This window comes from Triturus cristatus, chromosome 6 (genome assembly GCF_964204655.1).
Source record: "Triturus cristatus chromosome 6, aTriCri1.1, whole genome shotgun sequence".
NCBI classification, from domain to species: Eukaryota; Metazoa; Chordata; class Amphibia; order Caudata; family Salamandridae; genus Triturus; species Triturus cristatus.
In genome coordinates this window covers 410,093,738-410,114,984 of record NC_140589.1, presented here as the reverse complement: position 1 = coordinate 410,114,984, position 21,247 = coordinate 410,093,738, and the positions used below count along the sequence as shown (strand labels likewise).

The 21,247-nt window shown below is 40.6% G+C and overlaps 1 protein-coding gene across 1 annotated transcript in view; it reads left to right on the top strand.

The window, feature by feature from the left end:
- The window catches only part of CSMD1 (CUB and Sushi multiple domains 1), a 2,626,220-nt gene that overhangs the window by 2,416,453 nt on the left and 188,520 nt on the right, over positions 1–21,247 (top strand). Inside the window, exons 56-57 of the mRNA XM_085610820.1 lie at positions 14,607–14,680; positions 17,362–17,473. Of these exons, the coding sequence (XP_085466946.1) occupies positions 14,607–14,680; positions 17,362–17,473 (186 nt within the window). The remainder of the gene's footprint in view (positions 1–14,606; positions 14,681–17,361; positions 17,474–21,247) is intronic.

Sequence of the window (21,247 nt, the reverse complement as noted above, 5' to 3'; positions counted from 1 at the left end):
GATTCCACACTTTTTGGTATTGTGATTAGTTAGCAAATGTGAGCAGTGTGTAAAACGTTTCCCTGTTGGTGTGCAGCAATCATACTCCTCTCTATTTTCTTGGGCCAGTGTTCACACATCTCGGTTCATTTGAGTTATTTTGTTGCATGTGATTTTATTGTACATTTACTTATATATTTATGTTATTAAATATAAAAAAATTGTTGTCTCATATAAAATACCAACTTTGGCTATACATTGCTTGCTGTCTGCACGACACCTGCAATAATTCTGTTGTACTTTGCCTCAACTCAACTTACAAACCATCTCCTATTAGAAAAGCGTTGAATACTGAAGTGTGCACTGTTCCAACCTCCTATATACTGCATGTTTCAAAACAGATATATGCCCTGCCTGTAGCGCCTAACGAAGTACATATGCAGACACAAAGCAGCAGGCATGCACTCCATCTGCAAGTTGATCCTTCTCTAAAATGAGTAATGTTTGTAGGGAAAGTGCATGATTATGTGCATACAGTTCTGCATTTGCCCCACTGGAAAAATGTTCTCACATATAAAATCCTAATTTGTAGATGCTGTCAATAAAATCATATTACGTAATCAAATATGATTTCAATTAAGTCTACTAATAAGATTGATAAATGATATTTATCAATTATTATCAATGAAAAACATGTCACCATTACTAACTTAAAAAAAGGAAACTAACTCAACATCATATTTGAAAGCCAAGCAAGAGTGACTCTATGGTTTTGAATAACCATACAAGTAGTTCATGAGCCAGCTGTCAAAAAAACAGGCATGCATAAACCTCTAAGCACCAGCATCAGCATGGAACATATGCTCACTGCTCAAAGGTGGTATTTAGCTTAAAGAAAATAAGTCATTTCAAAATAATTATGATTCAAAATCCTTAGCCAATAACATAAGTTAATAAGTTGTAGTGTGTGAGAAAGGCATCCTTTTAGCCTTGATCACCCCTATTTTTGACTGATACTGACTCTTATTGTGCCCTGGACTCTGCTAACCAGACCCAGGGCCAGTGCCATGTGTGAAAGGTCTATGGTAATTAGGTGTGATTACAATTGGAATGACAACCTACATGTAAGCCCTTAGTATATGGTAGGGCGTGTATGTTAGAGGCCCATCAGATTTAATGCACTTACGTGTGCACTGCTGTATTGCCTGCTATCATTTTGAAGGCAACCCTGCTTTGCTGGCTGCTTTTAAAACTATATTATATGCAAAATCGACTTTGGAAAAAAAGGTACTTCCAAATTCTTAAACTACTTATAACTCATGCCTCCCTAAGTGACCCAGGGGTAAAGTGCCTTGTAACTATAAGCAGGGACATTTTAAATGATGCCTTATATGCCCTGGTGAGGGAAAAACCGCCAATTTCGCTTTTGCCCATTGTAGCTCAATAGCTCCATAGGCTAAAATGTGAACACTTAATAAAGTATAACTATTGATACAATGGAGCTAAAAAATATTTTTCAAAGACCTAAAAATACAGAATAAATTCAACAACTTGCTAAGGTTATATTTCTTATAAATATCACAGAAAATAAGTTATAGAACTTCGTTTTTTTATTAATCCAAATCCTGCCTTTCAGTGGCCCCTCCGGATTGGCCATCATTTGACAGGCTGAGCCAAACTGCTTTGATGAGGCGTGAAGTGGCAAGCATAGAGACAAAGGACATCTGGTGGGAGGAGTTCTGCAGCTACAGAGCAAAAAGCAGGATGGCGGTGGAGGAGCCAAACTGGTCTTCAAAGAGAGAATGACAGTTAGGACAGGACACAGGCTCACCACCACACGCTGCACCCCGAGCCAGACAGGATCCCCAGTATTTCAATTAGCAGAGAGGGTGGAAGGAGAGTGTTAGGGAAACAAATGGCGTTGCAGCGCATGCAATGTAATTCATTTAATTAATTAATTTATTTATTTATGTACTTACCTCTGGTCGGCCGTATGCCGGAGTATACTACCACCCACCCTGCCTCTGCCCAGCCCACCGCCGGCAGCACACCCACTACGAACCGCTACTGGGTATAGCTCAACTAAAGATCACTGTGCTACAATCACAACAAAGGCATCAGAGATTGGGCCAGTAGGCTCCTGGTTAGGAGTGAGATGAAAAACCACATCCACGGACCTGTTAGGATCAGTAGTGTTGTTGTTATGCTTAAATTAAATTAAATAGCATATAATAATTTATGCTGAAGGAATCTAATAGCCTTCTACACTAAACAGAGGGTATTGCGGTACTCACCCATCCATTTTCATAAACAAGAAATACTTTGTTAGTTAAAAATAATTGGATTAAGTTGTTGAGGCATAGCCCAAACTAATTGGGTTATTTTTCTGTACAGAGGAAAGATAATAAAAGGAGCATTGCATTAGCAGGGTGCTCAAGCTCAAGTCGAATAGGAGAGCTCAAAGCATTCAATCAAAGAGAGGCTGCACTGAGGTGCCACTGTGGTGTTACCTTTTTTGGCACCTCCGTTAAGGACTCGCAGCTTAGCACTTACGACGGAGACAGAGTCTAAAAATAGGCACCGAAAAGGTCAGTGGGAATGCTGCTGTGGTAATGTAGGGGGCACAGTCACTAGCTGCTGCCTGCCAGAAAGCGTGCATGCGTCGGCTAATGACAATGTCAATGGGGGAAAAAAGCTATTGGACATCACCGTAGAGATGCAGGCATGAATACAACCATGCGACAATTTTATATAAACAAGGGGGAAACGTGATCAATGGTATCATGAGTATGCAAGAGTCAATATGACAAGTGGTCACCAGTAGATAAGTTACATAATCCATATAATACAATACAACAATTTTAGATGATATTGCAACAAGACCAAATATCGCAAGGGTTAGTAAGACATTAGGATGGTTAAAAAAAAACAGTATTTAAGCAGTTATGCTAGAAACTGCATTCTTAACCATGTGTATAAATCAATTGATGAGAAGACCAATATTAGGAACAGAGATCATAAATCAGGAAATGTACCCAGCCTTTTGTTCTATATATATGCAGGAGTACTAGTGACAAATCATAAATTACACATGTAAACTCAATATTCCTCAGTTGATATGTAATACAGGCTGAGACGAACAGTACAGATTGGGACATGCAAGATGGTAAACAGCATCAATAATTTGTTGCACAGTAGTGGGGAATGGGGTTATATCATATGCAACCCATATTGAGAAGAGACAACTAACTAGAAATGTTCATTCAGCCCTCGGTTTACAGTTCCAAAAATGTGCATCCATTTGCACTCACGTCAGTTAAGTATGCTTGCTATATTACCTCCTTTTGGGCCCAATGTTACCTTTTCAAGGACTAACCATTAAAGGTTATCTACTGGGTGGTTGAGTGTGTGGAAGTGTTCCTCTAATGGTGCCCCTTGAGATTGCCTGCATTGAAATGTCCACATCTACAGTGTCCAAGGTCTTTAGGTAAGGTCCACATAAAATGAATAGAGGGCTGTGGGGGGCCCCCCAAAAAGGAACAGACTATATGATCCCTTATGCTTTTCCCTTTCTTGAAGTAATGCATTGGTGGCTCCCTTATGTCAATTTCATCTGAGATCAATCTCCAATAGCTACTAACGATCCGTCTTATGTCATTACTTCATGTGCAGTCAGTGGTGACGCAAATCATCTTGTTCATGTTATTGTCAGAACGTGGTTTAGGTTCCAGACGAGTTTCTCCAGGGTAAAACCAGACCCTCTTGCACACCCTCTTGAGTAAACTCTTTGGATATCCTCTTTCAGTCTGTGTTGTAGATCTATTGATTCCTTGAAATATTCTTCCTTATGGGAACAATTCCTACATAATCTAAGAAATTGCCCGGATGGCTGGGGTAGCGAAGGAGGGTATTCCTTTTGGTACTTTATCTGAACACAGTGGTATAAAGTTGACCTTCCTCTGCTTTGAAAGAGACATCTAGGAAGTCAATGCTGTAAGAGTTATTGTATTGTAAATTTAATGTCCTGTGATCTGTCATTCAGCCATGTATGGAAAGCTTTGAGGTCCGACTCATTACCTGTCCATTTGAGAAGGACATGATCAATATATAGATTCCAAAGGGTTATGTTGTTTCGATGTGGGTTGTCCTCTTTTAAACTGAAGTTGGTTTCAAAGTTGTCCATATACAACGGTTCAGTGCAAAGCTGGCGACCATTGTAACTCCTTTGGTTTATAAATAGTAATCTCCTTAAAAAAAGAAGTAGTTTTTCATCATGGCAACTTCCAATAATTGTAGAATGAAGTCAGTCAGGTTGTGGGCTACTATTAAGGACTGTCTTGATAACTTCCAACGCTAGCCTCTGTGGGATACTGGTGTACAAGGATGTAATGTCCATGGTTACCAGTGGTTGTTGCGTGGGGTTAAAGGCAAGTTTATCAATCAGTCTGATGATTTCCTTTGTGTCTCTTAAGTAGGTTTTAGTGGACTCCGCACAGGGTTACAAGAACAAATCAACATAATTATATAAGGATTCCAATATGGACCACAGCCAGACTCTATGGGGTTGCCTGGTGGGTGTTGTAGATTCTTGTGAACCTTAGGACGGGTATAAGTCATTGGCAAATGGGGCTGGTTTTTATTATGGAAATCATATTCCAATTATGTAAGATACCCCACATAAAGACCTGTATAAGTGATATCCTTGATTAGTCTTCTGTGCCCATGGACGTGGTGTCAACCTACATTGTAGGGAAGTTGTGCCTTGATTAGCTTGGCACTTCAACATTATCTTAAGTTAAACAACTCTTGTCCCTTTTGTCTGATGACCTGAATCTCGGGGACTTTCTATTGAGTTCCCTGAAGCCACGTCAAAAGCGCTTCTTGTATGCCATATACAACAAAATACGGACAGTCTCTCAGCAGCATGCTGCTGAAAAATTGTGCCCTTACCGTGGTTGACAATGGTAGGACCACCTCATCATCTAGGATATACTCTTTGACAAATATAGTATTTTCTGCAATAGACTTTGTTCAACAAGACATGTCAGAGTTACAACATGGGCAGTCATAGCTTAGGTCTATTGTGCTATTGAGCTGGACATTACAAACACAACATTCTGGCCACGTGCCACGGTGACACATCAACGTTGCAAGCCTGTTTTCCCCATAGCATCTTACAGAACAACAGATACGTATGGCATGCAATGATGCTAAATACACCATGTTACACTTAGGGAAGCTAGAGAAGCTTCCTTTCACCATTGCTGAAATAACATCTGCCGAATGGATAATCCATGGGTATATTACACTGCCAATTTCAACATTCCATTTTCAGTACTGCCTATTCCATCACTAAGCTGGCAGATATAAAGCGTTAGTAGAAGGGTTTATAAACAAGTTGGTGTCAAAATAAGTGGTCTGAAGTGTTTCTCAGCAATTCTGACTGTGAGAGTGCTTTAAGTGGATCCTTTGTTTGTTTGCAAGGACCTTTCGTTGCACAGGCTTGTATTGCTTCTGGGTGAACCTATCCTACTACTTGAAAGGTTCCCAGGTGGCTGTGATATTTCCGACTTTCAGATTGCTCTCTAATGGGTTTTACCTGATGTTGAATGGTCAATGTTGCTGCAGAATGAAGCCGGGGGTTTCTTCCGTCGTTACTTGTTCTACACAAGTATTGTTTACATCTGCCTGTAGAGTTGAGGAGGGGACAATGTGGCCTTTGATTAATCTTACCACTGTGCATTTTGATGCTCTGAGCAAACTCAAACCCTTACTGTTTCAAAAATATGTGGCCTAACTTCTGCTAAGGAGACGTTTGCTCTTCAGGTGGCTAGCTCCTCTTTATAAATACAGCTGCTACTCTGCACTAACTTCCCATGACATTTTGGAGAGCTGGTGCATTATTTTTAACATGTCTGGTACAAAGGGAATAGTGTGTTGTTTCAAAAGTATGGGCTTTAGATTGGTTAGCACCTTCCAGAGAGTTTTCAGAGTCATTCCATCTTTTATTCACTCCGTCCTCTGGAGCATCTTTGGAGGACTTCCACTGGTCCTGTTCCTGATTGCCAGGACAGTCATTTTAATTATTTTGCTCCTCAATGGATGTCCCATTTTGATATCAATGGAGCTGGCACTACCTCATGTTCTACTGTTTCAGGAGCGTTGGCACATCCTTGCTTTAAGAACTGAATGAGCATTGGTTCTTATTATTTTGGCATGTGCGGCTTAACTGGGTGCACCCTGTGTTCCGCTGTCTGCTGTGCACTTTCGAGTGTGCCTTGGATTTTTGCCTGGGGTCGCAATTGTTTGAACTCTCCGACATAGGCGTGCTGGTAGACCCCTTAAATGTTCATATGTATAGTTGTCCACTGAGTATTCCATTGCTCCTGGCTGCATTTTACGAGCCTCCCTCGGATGCTTCTGCACCGGATAGATTGGACCTTGGGTTTGGTTCCGCAGAAACTGGCTGTTTTTAATTGGCTTTCTTTGTGCTTTGGGCTGAATCCATGATTGCCTTTTAAACATCCTTTTAGCTTGATCTTAAGAAATCTAGTTTTTAGATTTCCTTTTACTGCTGCATTTTCTAGCAATAGGATTTGCTAGTTGAGTCGACTCACGTTCTAGAAGTGGGTGTCATGTGTTCCAGTTAGGCCTGGAGGGAAACAATGTCATTTTTACATGGACACAGGTTTCTTCCTAAGGTTGCCTTAACTTTCACACAATTACCTTTGCCGCAAATTTTGCAAATGTGACAATGTGGATTCGTTTCTTGGAAACTGTACTTGCTTACAGAATCTGCTTCACAAGAACAGTATCATACAACCTTGACACTGTGTACAAGGTTTATACAAATGTAGTGCAAGTGTGCCTTTTTGTTTTCATACATATGGTGACATACCTATCTACAACACACAAACAATCATAATCTCGGCCCAAGGCAAGGATGCCTTTTGTTATAAATGAACATCCATTTCCAGGAGTTGACAGAGGAACACATTGCTGTCATTTGCAAAGTCTCTACACACTGAGGCTTTGGCCCTGCAGCTTGCTGACATCTCTGCGAGGGGTGTCCAGCTCGTGACCACGATGGGAACTTACATTCTTTTCCTTCAGGTAAAAAGGTTTGTATCACCCAGTATGCGGATTCTTGTCAGAACACACACGCACACCCTAGATGCTTAAGTAAGGGACAGCAACGCAGAGGTATGCCAGAGTTTCATATTTTTATATGTTTGCATATATACAGTTTTTTTCGGACAATGGTGGAAATTTTTATTCAGTTCACTGTCCTTATACTCCTTATCATTTTCATCTGCTGCTATCTTTTGATCATCACAGCTGCTGTCTATTGATCATCGAGCACATATATTGTTTTACAAGAATCATGTTGGTTAAATAAATGTTGAAAATGTCCCACTGTATATTCCTTGTATATTTCTATGAGAGTAAGAGCGCACAGGTGACTGAGCAAAAGGCTGTTAGATATGTTACCATGATTCCTGGGGGATCAGGGTTGTCATGTTCAGTGGTTGCCAGAACCACTTGCTACCTTACAAAAAAACAATAGCCCCAGCAAACATCTCGTATCAGGGTATGATGGCTGTAGCCACAGTAAGTCAAGAAAGTATAACAAGTATTAGAATGTGTTTCTTTTGTTCTTATTTCTTCTTCTTGTTCCTTGGTTTTCTGTATATAACACAGGGTAAATGCCATACAGGTTACAAGTCGACATGAGTTTCGTCGCCAGCAAGGGGATTAGCCCGTGACTTTTTCAAGGCTGAATAAAATACAGAATGCATAATCAGCACACAAGTTGTTCATGGCGCAAACTAATACAACAGTATTGACCCGAGTATGTAAAAAACAAGTGAAAGCCGGGAATGCATACCCACCACAAATAATAATCACAATTTCTTGTCAGAGTGAACCACAAAAGTCCTTAACCACAACCTCTGCTTAGCCTTTAGGTAGCTTGGTGCAAAGCAACTGGGCTAAGCTTTGAGGCAATATGTAAAGTATGCAGTACTTAAACAGTGATAAAGTGAATACACAACACAATGCAAAATCCCAAACCAATTTGAAAAACTAGAATACCTGTAAATAAATAAAAATGTCAAAAAAATGCAATCAGTTGACCTGGAGTTAATTTTTTCTTAGCTTCAGACCAACACTAAAAAGTGTTTTGCTCCAACAGCAGTCATCTGGTTGAACTAGACTAGGATTAAGTCAAACATTAAGGCTGAGCACAATGGAGCGTGGCTCTGATACAGTGGCCGGGTTTGTTCTGGGGAAATGTTTTACCTTTGGACTGGAATGGAAGTCAAACATCCTCAATAAGACATGGCAGCAGGCTCTGGCTGTAAGTCTCTACTTCATCATAAAGCCACTAGGTGAGGTCTCGGTGAAGCCGTTGCCTTTTGGTGGGAAAGCTCTAAGTGTGAGAAATTTAAATCTTGTGTCCAGGGCAGGTCCCTCCCCTATATGATACTTTTTGTGTCGTCCCCCGCAGAAGATTTCTACCTTTGGATTAAGTCACTCTTTTGGAGCTTGGATTTTTCCAATGGGGCAAGACTGCAGGATGTAGAAGAAGAGGGATCCACCATTCTCAAGATCTTCTCCCACTGAATCGTATTTGCTGATGCAAAAAAGAACAGAGTGTAAACAACCTGAGTCTCTGGCATAGTGGAGATACACCTTTGGTGCATTGGCTTAGCAGCTTGGTTGGTTCTTAGATCAAAAACCTGTCAACATTTTTTTAAGTGCCAAATTGCAGACTCTTCAGGAGAAGATCACTTTGACTCAATCCAAGGGTCCAGGACCTTTGGAACAGCACTTGGGGGTCAAGACTCACTCCAGAAAAGGCTGGTCAAAGGTTCCTGTGCAGGTACAATTGGGAGTGTTCTGATGGGAATGCAGGAAAAAAGGCATCTTGGAGATTGTTGTGTCCCTGTAGCCCAAAGAGGACGTAAGCCTTACAAACCTTGGAGTCCTCTTCTTTGTCCTAGTTATTCAAGAGGGAGACCAGGTCCAGTATTCGAGGCTCTTCTCAGGTGACAGATAACAGTCCCAGCTCTCTTCTGTACTTCTACCGATCCAGAAGTAATCTTAGGAGGGCACCACGGTTTTTGCCCAGTGCCAGTCAGTGGGTGAGAGACTCAATACCACTCACTAATGAAATGGGGTAAAAGATCCCTGCATCACCTCCTTTGTGTTTTTCTATTATTCCACAGTGTCCCTCTCTACCTAAAACCAACATGGCTAGACCTTTCTTCACCTGAGCAGAGCTTACTATGCCTAACATGATTTGTGGCTATGGGAAAACCCTCCCTTTTGTTACTCCAAACCAGTTCAGAAGGCATCTTCCCTCCCACAGGGAGTTGTGCCTTGCTGGCTAGCATGTCAGTAGAGGAGACAGGCCAAAATGTGAGCACCCTTTGAAATAACTTAAGTTCCTGGGTACAGCTCAGACGGTCATCCTGCCATCGGAAGGTCAACTTTTCTTGCTTTCTTTCAGCTCTTCAAACAGAATCAAGGAACCACTCAACTTCTGGGTGACAATAAACAATGAAAGAAAGGCACATTTGGCTTAGGCAGGAAAATTACACATTTCCTAAAGTGTCATTTTCAAAATAGTCATATATGATCTGACTTGAACATTAAGTTGGAATATAAATTACTAATAAAATGAGTCCTAGCTGTTCCCAAACAGAAATTAAGCTTTCCAAGTTGTTATAGGATAACCTGGGTTTTTCCTATGAGAGGGCCAGCTCGCCACAGTAAAAAAAGATTAGGGTCAAGTATTTCATATGTTTTAAGTGTTTTAAGCTATAACTGTGGCTTTGGCAGTACTGCTGTACTCCTGAGGTATTTAGTGATGACAAGTCACTAACTAATTGGCTAATTACTGGCTTTGCTAAAGTTAAAGGTAGCCATGTTGTTTTCACTTCAAGTATCCCTGTCATTTGCGTTACGCCTTAGAATTTAGTTAAGTATTGGTTTTGGCAATTTTTCCAATGCCTAGTACCACTTTATTAAAGTGGTAGTAGGTAGTGAGAAATATTTATAGGTTTATATAGATATATTTTTTTTAATAATAGAGTACCGCAAAAATATAATGGTACCAAAACAAATGTGTCACTTTAGAAAAACACTATGGGCTAGATGTATGACACATGATGGGCCATTTGTGACTAGTAAAATTCAGTTTCCTATGTACCAGCCCTATTTTGCAAGTCGGCAACCTATTACTGCCTCACAAAATAGAGTTTGCGGGTTTCTAATAGGAAGAGGCATGTAAAGGGTGAATCGCACTGGTATGTATGAATGTTATGCAACCGTAAATGCGGTCACAATACATTTGCAGATTACTCCAATTTAAAATTGGTTGTAAGCCATTCACAAACTGGAAGAGGTCCCTTACCCTTTGTAAATGGGTCGTCAAATTTGTTTCAGAGCAGGCACTGGTCCCACGTAACATTGCCCACTGCAAAAAAATGAAAAGAAAACGTTTAATTTTTTAAATGCATCCCGTCTTCCTTTAAGGTAAATGGGCTGCATTTAAAAACAACCTGCTTTATTTAAAAAGCAGACACGGTGGTCTGCTGACCCCAGCAGGCCACCGTCCCTGTAAGTGCCAGCCATTCCCAATTGATCGCAAATTGCGACATGCCTCATAAATATTAATGTGGCATGTCCCTTGCAATCCTTTTGAAAATCGCAAACAGTGTAGGAGACAGTGTTTTACATCATGTTTTGCTACTCACAAATTGTGAGCCACTATAAAGCACAATTTTGCGAGTTGCTAAACCTGGCACTCATACATGTGGCCCAATATTTTGCAAATATAGTACGCTGAAGTGTATTGTCCAATTTCAACATATTTAAATATGCTGAAAAAAGGGTACAGAGTAGCGGATTAATAACTAAAAATTACAGCGCTACTTAAAATAAAATGCTGTTGCCTGTACAATGCTTCAAAAATATGGAGACATTTAGAAATAATGGTAATCTTACAAAATAATTTGGTAGGACTATGTTAGTACAGCTCAAGTACATATTTATACAAAAAGAACATAAAGAAACATAAATATTTAGCAAAAGCTTTTCCCACTTTAGTAAAGTGTTGATAGGAAGAGAAAAAAAAACCAACCAATTACTTACCTATATTTGAAGGTGTAACGCAGAACACAGGAAAAGTACACCTAAAAACAGCATGCCGGCCTTAAACTTTTGTGAAGGTAGTCATTAGCCAATCAGATAATGATTTGGAATCACTATGTACAGTGTTAGTACAGCGAAATACACCAATTTTTTGAAAATATACCACGCAAAGGGATCTCACAACCTTTAAATAAATTATAAGTTAGAAAAATGTCACACTACTTACTTGCACTACCCAAAAAAGCTTCTGCACACCGTAATATCTTATCCGGCCAGGTTTTCATCAAATCCAAATGAGAGATTTCGCAATACACACCTTGAAGTAAATTAAGCAACATCCATTGAATGTAAGCGCCTTTTGGGATCCCCACAGCAGTTACATATTTTGTGGAAAACATTTCCATCTTTGCACACACTTTAACGCTACATTTCTTGTTATTTCGACCCTCCTTTTTATCTCCCTCCACTTTCAAACACTTTAGTTTATGCCGCTGTACTGTGCGGAATTTGCATTATGCTACTCCACCTTACAACACTACAGTATACCCCAATACATTGTATGTTACTCCACTCTACTCAGTCCAACTGGACTGCATACCAAAGCAATGTACACCGCTATACTCTAAACTATTATACTTTTCACCACTGTATCCTGTTACACTTTTGTGTATGCCAGTTTAGTGGATGCCCCTAAAGTGCAGTGCTCACAACTCAATGTTACTACACTCCATGCCACTGCATTTTACTGAAATACACAATATGCCACAGCACTTTACCACAATCAATTGTATGCTATTTCACTTTGCACAAGTACATTCTGCACCCCTCAACTAAACCATACTTCACTGTACATGACTACACTGTATGCTTGTATAATTAACGCAATTGAGTTGGACGGCTTTGTACTGTGTGCTACTCCACTATATAGCACTTCACTCTACATTTAAACACATAGCGCCACTAACCTCAACTTTATTACAGTAAGCACTACTATATTCTATGGTAATTCACCCAATCTCACTATAGTTTATGCTACTCCACTATATGCTATTGCACTGAACTGTATTACACTCTACCCCACTGTAGTCTACAGTATACAGCTCTGCACCACTGCACTATAACACACTCCAATATACGCTACTCCATATTACACAATTTAAGTTTACCACACTATACTCTACCACACTCCACTTTACATGCACCCAAAGTACACCACTACATTTTAGGTCACACCACTGTCTAACATTCTAGTGTACCCAACCCAGTGTATGCTAATTCAGTTTACACCACTCCGCTCTACCACACTCTACCACACTCCACTGTACACCACACTACATTAGATAGAACTCGCCACTCTACCATGCACTGTGTTCTGGCTAATAATATCATTTTCCATGTCATAAGTGTTGTACTCACTACAATGAATTCAAAGCCTATTACTTAGGTATTACCCAAGGGTATAGGTAGTGCATGGAGAATGGGAGAGTAATAGCTAATATAATGTGGCGAGTGAGGTGATAAGACTGTGTACAGAAGTCTGTAAGTTGTTTTAATTAAAAGGTGGTGTGTAAGTCTAAATGCGAGTGATAAGTATGCCTTACAGCAATATGAAAGCAGTGCATAAATGATCATTTCAAGAGATAAGTCTCAGGGCACGAATACAGCTTAGGCGGTGTGGGAGCCGGGCCATCAGGCTGCTGCCCTGCTCCCTCACCGCCAAAGCTGTGTGAGCACCATCTGCCACAATACCTGTTTTCTCGTGTCTGGCGGGTGTTTCTTTGGCAGTCGCACAGTGGTGTCTCTGAAAAAGAGCACTGCAATAGGACCGCCAAAGGCAGTTCCTGTACAGCATGAGGTCTGCGTACAATGCCATGTAGAAACAGTGGTGCATGCCCACAGGGGGTCACAGCATGTGCCCCCCTGCATGCAAACCATGGCCCTGAGGCAACAGGGGGTCCTGTAGGACCTCCTTTACTTTCTCTCCACCACAGTTTTAATGGCCGGCTCACTGCCATGAGAACTGTGGCAGTGGGGAAACTTGTAATATGCTTGGCAGTGATGCAGCGCCGCCGCAACGCAGCCAGGGATCTCTGATCCCTGGCATTTGCAATGGTCCTATGGTTGTCCAACTGACCAACTTGTGATAGGGCATTCAGACCGCTGATGCTTGTGGTGGACCATCAGAATGCTATGGTCATAATCAGGCCCTTAGTTATGAATTTGTTATGGTTATGCAATGTAAGGTGTGTTTGGCAGGAATATGTGTGTAAGTGGTGCATGAACAATAAAATTAAGAGATAACTGTAGAAAGTCTAATGTTTGTGGAGCTTAACTTAGGGATTTTATAACAAACCTAAATACGGTTTCCCTAAATATAACTGACTTGTAACCATTGTTTATTGAGTGAATAAATATATTGTTATGCCCAGCACAGCCCCACCACCCAATAGCTCCTGAACGACAGGTGTATTTTCTGCAGTGCAGAGAACAGTCATAGTATTATTTTTATATTAACAAAAATACAATACAAGGACTAGCTGTGTCATCACTGAAGCTATTCCTGCTATTATGTCTTTAGGTCCGTAGATATAATAGAACTACTACTCTGACAAACTGAAGATACAATTTCTATTATGTCTGTGGCACTATACACATACTTCAAAATTCAGCTTCTCTTATGTATGCTGACATGCACAAAATGGCAGCTAGGAAGTCTTGGGTATGGGTGATTGACCACTATGTAGAGAACAATATATCCAGTTCTTCTAGGGCCTTCCCTATTTATCAGGCCATTTAATTCCTAAAATGTTTATTTTTTAACAAATTCACAATATCAGATTTTATGTTGGCCCGATTTTGACAAGACCTTCGCCAATATTTGTGGATCAGATATTATTATTATTTAAAACAATTTCACTTACAATTTTATATACGAACAAATATGAAACCATAGCCTTTTAAATGGCTTACCAAAAGTTCAGCCTGGTAGAGCTTGACATGGAAGTGTTAAAATATGGCTTTGTGTGAAAGCCGTCAGTAAAGTAGGACGTGAATTGCCTGATTTACTATATTTGTGAGACTTGCCACTGAGTAACGTTCATTCTGTACGCTAGATTCGGGTTCATTGGCACACATATATTGGCATGCAGTATAGTATACATTTCGAATGGCATGTTCAATTACAGTCTTTCATATCTTTTTCTTGACCTCAAAATATGAAGAGTTTACAGTCTGACCTTTCAAGAAGTGGTTGCGACACACTTAAGGGGAATGGAAACAATTATACAGCGTTTATTATATTTTTTGGCTTGTGTATTCTGTTCTTTATATATTTCTGGTATATTGCAGAAGTTCTTTGGCGCATCAAACCTGAAAGAATATATTTCACAGAGCAGACAACATTAAAAAGCTGACTGACTTACAGTTTCCATGGTAACAATATCTTATGTTTACATTTCAAACTTCAGGTCCAGCTCATAATGCGTGCACGGATCCCGGTACGCCACTTTATGGAATACAGAACAGTTCCAAAGCCTATGAGGTAGTCACTTAGCATTTTAATTATGTTTCTTAATTCACAACGACTGCGGAAATTGTTTTCATATTTTTTAATTCATAAATGATTTGAAATGCATGTTGTTTATTATTTTCTTAATTATTTCCTTCATTATGAAGACAGCATATCGTGCTGTCTTGTATATACTGAGAAGCAATGCATGTTTTCCAGCCGTTATAAATATTCTGTTACATTTCTGTACGAGTCCGCTATTTTTAAAAGTACTTGAAAACCGCGTGTGTATATACATAGTATTATTAAAACAATCATAAGCACCCACACACGTATTTCGCTTTCTCTCAATATTGCTATTTCATTATGCCTTGCGACTCTTTCATTGACAGTTATTTATCAACAAATCAATACAACGTTTTTTCCGGTATGGGCCAGAATTGCACCTGGAAAAAAGACAAAATAAGTGTACTTTATGCATCATTTACACAGCAAGAAACTCATTTGCATGAATTCCTGTGAATTAGCTAGCAGGCATAAACCTTTATCAGAGCGGTGATTCCATATCGACACTTGTGTAGAGGAGGAAGAGGAAAGCTAGTAGGTCTGGCTAATAACTGAAAGTGCACGCTTTAATTATTTGCCTTGCCAATGCTTTTTTATTAACAAAGCATCGACATTGTGATGTTTTTCTCTATGATTTGTGCTATGCTGTATTGATGTTGGGCTGCTCTTATGTTGTACTTCAAATTCAGTCTGTCTCGAAGATCTGCAGGCACTCCTTACACAATATCACAATCACGGACCTGCATTCATTGTACAGTGATAAACAACACGATGGCAAAACCACAAGAAAATACTACACAATGATACATGAACAAAATGCTTAACCCATTAAGTGCTGAGGAGGTTTCATCACAGTGTTAACTGTGTAAGTTAGTATGCGTTTTTTGTACAAATGACATCAACAAAAGGTTGGATTTGCTCAGATCTCCCTTCTTCCAGCTTTCAGAAGAGGTGGTGTGGAAAGAAATTACTTTTGTTTTGCAGTTTTTCTCAATTTTAAGTGGTGGTCAATATTTCCTATTGCGGTTTCCATCTCCTTGCAGTCTTTGGGGAAAGAGGTATAAATGCATGGGTCAATCCGGAAAGTTGCACATCTCTGAAAACTAGAAAAATTCATTAATTCAATAAGGTTAATGTGTGTGGTTTGCTCAAGTTCTTTCCAGAGCAGCTTATTATAAAATAAATAAAAATAGTAAACTTAAGTATGAACAAACAGAAGTAAGTCACATTGTTTTTACCTGTAAGATTTTGCACTAAGGCAGGCATACAATGGGTAAATACTTTAATGTTTGCAAACTCTTCCAATCGTATAGTTATATAGGAGCCAATTACGATGTAATTTGGAGTTGCTTCCAATCGACAAGGGCTCGGGACCCAACGACCTCCATTTGGCAGTTTCTACCACCTGATTACGAAGCGAACAAACAATGTTCAGCCGCATACTCACTTTTTCTATGGGAGCTTGTGCCACGGCAGTAAACTAGCTGTAATACAAGCTCCTATAGAGAAATGGGGCTGTTTAATTCCCAGCACCCTGTGGCTGGCTCCCCATGGTGCCTGCCATACAATGCAGAGTTATAGAGGGGGGGCCCTAGGTACCCGGTCGGCCCCCAACCGTAGACCGCACAGGCAAGGCGGCCATACTAGGGGCCCCCAAAGTCAGTTTCCCGACAACCTTTCTGTGTCGGAAAGGACGGCACGAAAAGGTTGTAGGACACCAACTTCATAATCCCAACAGAGGAAAAGCCATCCAGAGGGTAGGGCGTGCGGTTCCGGCCGCCAGCAAGACTCCAAGAGCTAGTATTATCACCCCAGTATCCAGGCACTGAGGTATGGGGGCCTTAGTAGAAAAGCCAGGTTTTAAGTCCCTTTCTGAAGTCAGCGAGTGAGGGGAGGTTCGGAGGTGGAGGGGGAGGTTGTTCCAGGACTTGGCAGCGAGGTAAGAGAAGGAATGATCTTCTGAGGTGGGGATGATGCTGGTTCATTTGGGGAAGTCAAAGGTGAGTCTGGTTGAAGCGTTCTGTATGGTTTGTAGTAGTTTGAGGAGAAGGTTGTTGGTTCCGGCATAGAGTGCATTTCCATGGTCCAGTAACCAATACTGTGACCATTTGAAGTCAATGTAGTGTCAATAGGATCTTCAAAAATGTCACACTTTTGGCCTGTTCTTGTCATGGTCAGTAGCCTCCTCCACATATTTGAGGGGAGCTGCTATTTGCATCTTGATGTGCTGCATAGTGTTGTGCAAGCAACTGCTTGAACTTAAGGTACATCTGGGCCTCTGTGACCTTTCCTTCACATTGGACCACTTCTGGGAAAATCCACGTTTGGCTCCCCAACCACAACGTACCCTTCAAAATGAAGCCTACTGCTGTTTTCTGACATTGTATGTTCAACATTTCTATGAATCCATATGCAGGGTATTTATATTTGGAAATCCATTTTTGCTCACTTAAAATGCACTCATGTGGAAAAATGTATTTTTGTATGGGACGATGTGCATTGCAAATATGCATGTCTCTTTATACATTTAACCCGGTGCCATTCTTTGTTTTGAATTATTCTTTTTGTAAATAAATGTCCGCCATAATGCAATTGGTCATTGTATTAAACAAACAATCATGAGTTTCACCTCACCCATGCATTTGCAGGTTGGAAGCACAGTCTTTTTCAAATGTAAAAAGGGATATCACGTCCAGGGCTCTACAACTCGTTATTGCTTAGCTAATTTAACTTGGACTGGATTGCAACCGGAATGCATCCGTAAGTATTGTTCTACTTTGTATTGCATGCTCATTTCACTTAAGTAAAACATGACTTCATTTTACATGGTTTTCACAACATGACTATTGCCCACAAACATCATTGACATTGTTCCATAAGCATAATTACATGTAATCTGATGAGATGTGCATCATTTCACGTAAACAGTGATTTGATATAATCTTTAGCAAACAAATGAATCTTTAAAATTGTACAAGTGAACAATGATGAGCTTAAGTTAATGGTATGGTATTATCTTCAGTATGAAGTTCACAACACATACGTTAGTTACTCTTCAATTATAGTTAAATGTGATACCTTGAAATGTGAATCTTTTCAGATTCATGCGAACAATAGAGAACACATGAAAAATAATATACTTAGATACAAGTAAAGAATTCTGTGCAGTTAAAACGTGAAATATATTAACATTATTCTATCTTATGAGCTGTCTTTCTAGGAATGTTATGCAGTGATTGAGCCTGTTGTGGGTGTCCAGTTTATCAAACATATGTGTTTAACACTTTCGCTGCTAGGCCTTTCCCCTCCTCTGCTAATCTTTTTTTTTGGCTATTTATTGCAGTTTGCGCTTAGGCCCCTGTAACTTTATGACCACATAAGGTATCCACACCAAATTTGTGTCCTTTACTCCCAACATCAGGGGGATTTTAAAGGCTTCCAGGGTTAGTTGATTTCCTCGGAGGGGACTTAGGAATTAGCCAAAATACAGCCAAACTTTGTTTTTGGTGGGGGGAATTTGAAAAAAACTACTGAAGATGAAAGCGTCTGTTTTTTCCCTGCAAATAGTATCAACAAAGGGTTTGTGGTGCTGAAATCACCATCTTCCAAGCTTTCAGGGATAGACTGACTCTTGTCAGAAAACCACATTTTTTGACACAGTTTTGGCATTTTACTGGGGCATAGCCTATTTTTGCTATTTTTTGTGCTTTCATTCTCCTTCAAGTTGATCGCAGAAATGGGTATCAAAGCCATAATGGCTCCTAGAAAGCTATACATTTAAAAAAATAGACACAATCCCGAAGTCAGCAAGTGGTCATTTGTGTAGATCCTTCAAGGTTTTTTAATAGAAACTAACAGTTGAAAAAAGGACAAATTGAAAATGAGTTGAAAAAAACAGCCATTTTTGGCAACGTTTTCACTTGTAACTTCTTCTGCATATGACAGATTTTTTAAAGTAATATACTATTACATCCGCAGGACCCTTCTGGTTGTCGGGATATATAGGACTTGTAGGTTCACCAAGAACCCAGAGTCAATAACTGAGCAGCGTCTTGCAATGGTTTTGTTATTGTGCACCAGGTGTATAGCAATTAATTCAGGAAAATATAAACAGTGAAAAATCGGTATGAAAGACACCTATGTATTTCTGAAATGGGAACAAAATATATAGTTTAGAAACAGTAACTATTTGCACGTGGGTACCCATTCTTGCATGTGAATTATAGGACATTTTTCAAAGTGATTTATTTTTTACCCATTGTCTTATATTTGGAAGGCAGTAATGCATCATAAGTCAATAGGTAATAACAGTTGCTCTACAATTCTGTGTTACCCTAAGTCTCCAAATAACATTGGTACCTCACTTGTGTGCGTAGGCCTAGTGCCCATGACAGGAAAAGGCTCAAAACGCAACGTGGACACACCACATTTTTACAGTGAAAACTGACCCTTTTTACCAAAGTGCCTAGCTTTAGATTTTGAACCCTAGCTCTGCCGGCACCCAGGAAAACCTAGCAAAACTATACATATTTTAAAACTAGACACCCAGGGGAATCCAGGATAGGGTGACTTGTGTGGCTCTCACCAGGTCCTCTGGAGAATCACTCGCAAACCTCAAACTTTGTAAAAAAAAACACTTTGCTTCACATTTCTGTGATGGAAATTTCTGGAATCTGCGTGGATCCACAAAATTACACACCCCAAAGTCTTACTATAAAAATGATACCTCGGTTGTGTGGGTAGGCCTAGTGCCCGTGACAGGAAACTGCGCTAAACGCAACGTGGACACCCGTTTTTTGCAAAGTGCCTAGCTGTAGATTTTGAACCTTAGCTCTGCCGACACCTATGGAAATCTAGCAAACCTATACATTTTTTTAAACTAGACATGCAGGGGAATCCATGATGGGGAGACTTGTGTGGCTCTCACTAGGTTCTATTACCCAGAATACCTTGCAAACCCTTAAACGTTGTAAAAAAACACATTTTCCTCACATTTTTCTGATGGAAAGTTCTGTAATCTGCCTGGATCCACAAAATTCCACCCGCCCTGCATTCCCCAAAGACTTCTGATAAAAAAATGATACCTCACTTGTGTGGCTAACCCTTGTGCCAGCGCAGGAGATTACCCAAAATGCAACGTGGGCACACCACATTTTTACAGTGAAAACTGACCCTTTTTTGGCAAAGTGCCTAGCTGTAGATTTTGAACCCTAGCTCTGCAAGCACCTAGGGAAACCTAGCAAATCTATACATTTTTGAAAACTTGACACCCAGGGTAATACGGGATGGGGTGACTTATGTGGCCCTCACCAGGTTCTCTTACTCAGAACCCCTCCCAAACCTCAAACTTTGTAAACAAAAACACATTTTCCTCACATCTCTGTGATGGAAAGTTCTGGAATCTGTGTGAATCCACAAAATTCCACACACCCCGCATTCCCCAAAGTCTTCCAATAAAAATGATCCCTCACTTGTGTAGGTGGGTTAAGTACCTGCAAAAGACAATGGCCCAAAACGTATTGTGGAGACATCAAAATCACCTATCACAAAACAACCTGGTTTTGCAAGGGGGAATCACCTGGGATTTTGGCCCCCGGCTAGCGGCCATCTAGGGAAACCAACCAAACCCACACATTTCTGACAAGTAGACACCTTGCGGAGTCCAGTGAGGTATGGCTTCCGTGGATCCCCCAAGCTTTCCCTACCAAGAATCCCCAGCAAACCTCAAATTTACCTGAAAAAAATCACAGTGTCCTCAATTTTCAGTGTGGCAATGTTGTGGGATCCCCCAGAAATCCCGATAAAAATGGTGCCTCACTTGTGTTTGTAGGCATAGTGGCTGCAACAGGAAATGGCCCAAATCCTACTGTGGAGATTTCAAAATTCCCTATCATAAAACTACCTGTTTTTTCAGGGGGGCACCAGATTTTGGCCTCAGGCTCGCGGCCATCTAAGGAAACCTACAAAACCCACACATTTCTGAAAACTAGACACCCTGGGGAGTCCAGTGAGGTATGGCTTGTGTGGATCCCTCAATGTTCTTTTACCCAAAATTCTCTGCACACCTCAAATTGTGATGAAAAAATGTAATTTTTCACACATTCGGAAAAAAGTCAATGCCTATTGGGCTTTCTGCCACCCTGTTGAGGGGGGAAATCGGGGCTATTGTCCTGATATGCCCCCAAGGGGGGGCAGAAAGACTGTGGCTATTCTTATGGGGGCATTGCGATGCCCATTCTGGGCAGACCCACCCCTACTTATAAAAAAGCCAGCATAATCGCTCGCGCCTAGTGGGCTATCTGCCCCCCTGGGGGGATGATCAGGGGCTCCTGCCCCCATCTGTTTACTGTGGGAGGCATCTTTTTTGGAGGGGTAGGGGCATTGGCATACCCATTCTGGGCAGCCTCCACCCTAAACTATGGGAAAGAAAATCCCTAGTGGCTAGTGTGCTTTCTGCCCCCCTGGGGTCAGATAAGGGGCTATTTCCCCATCTGCCTGCCAGGGGGGCAGAAATACTGGAGCATTTTTTTGGGT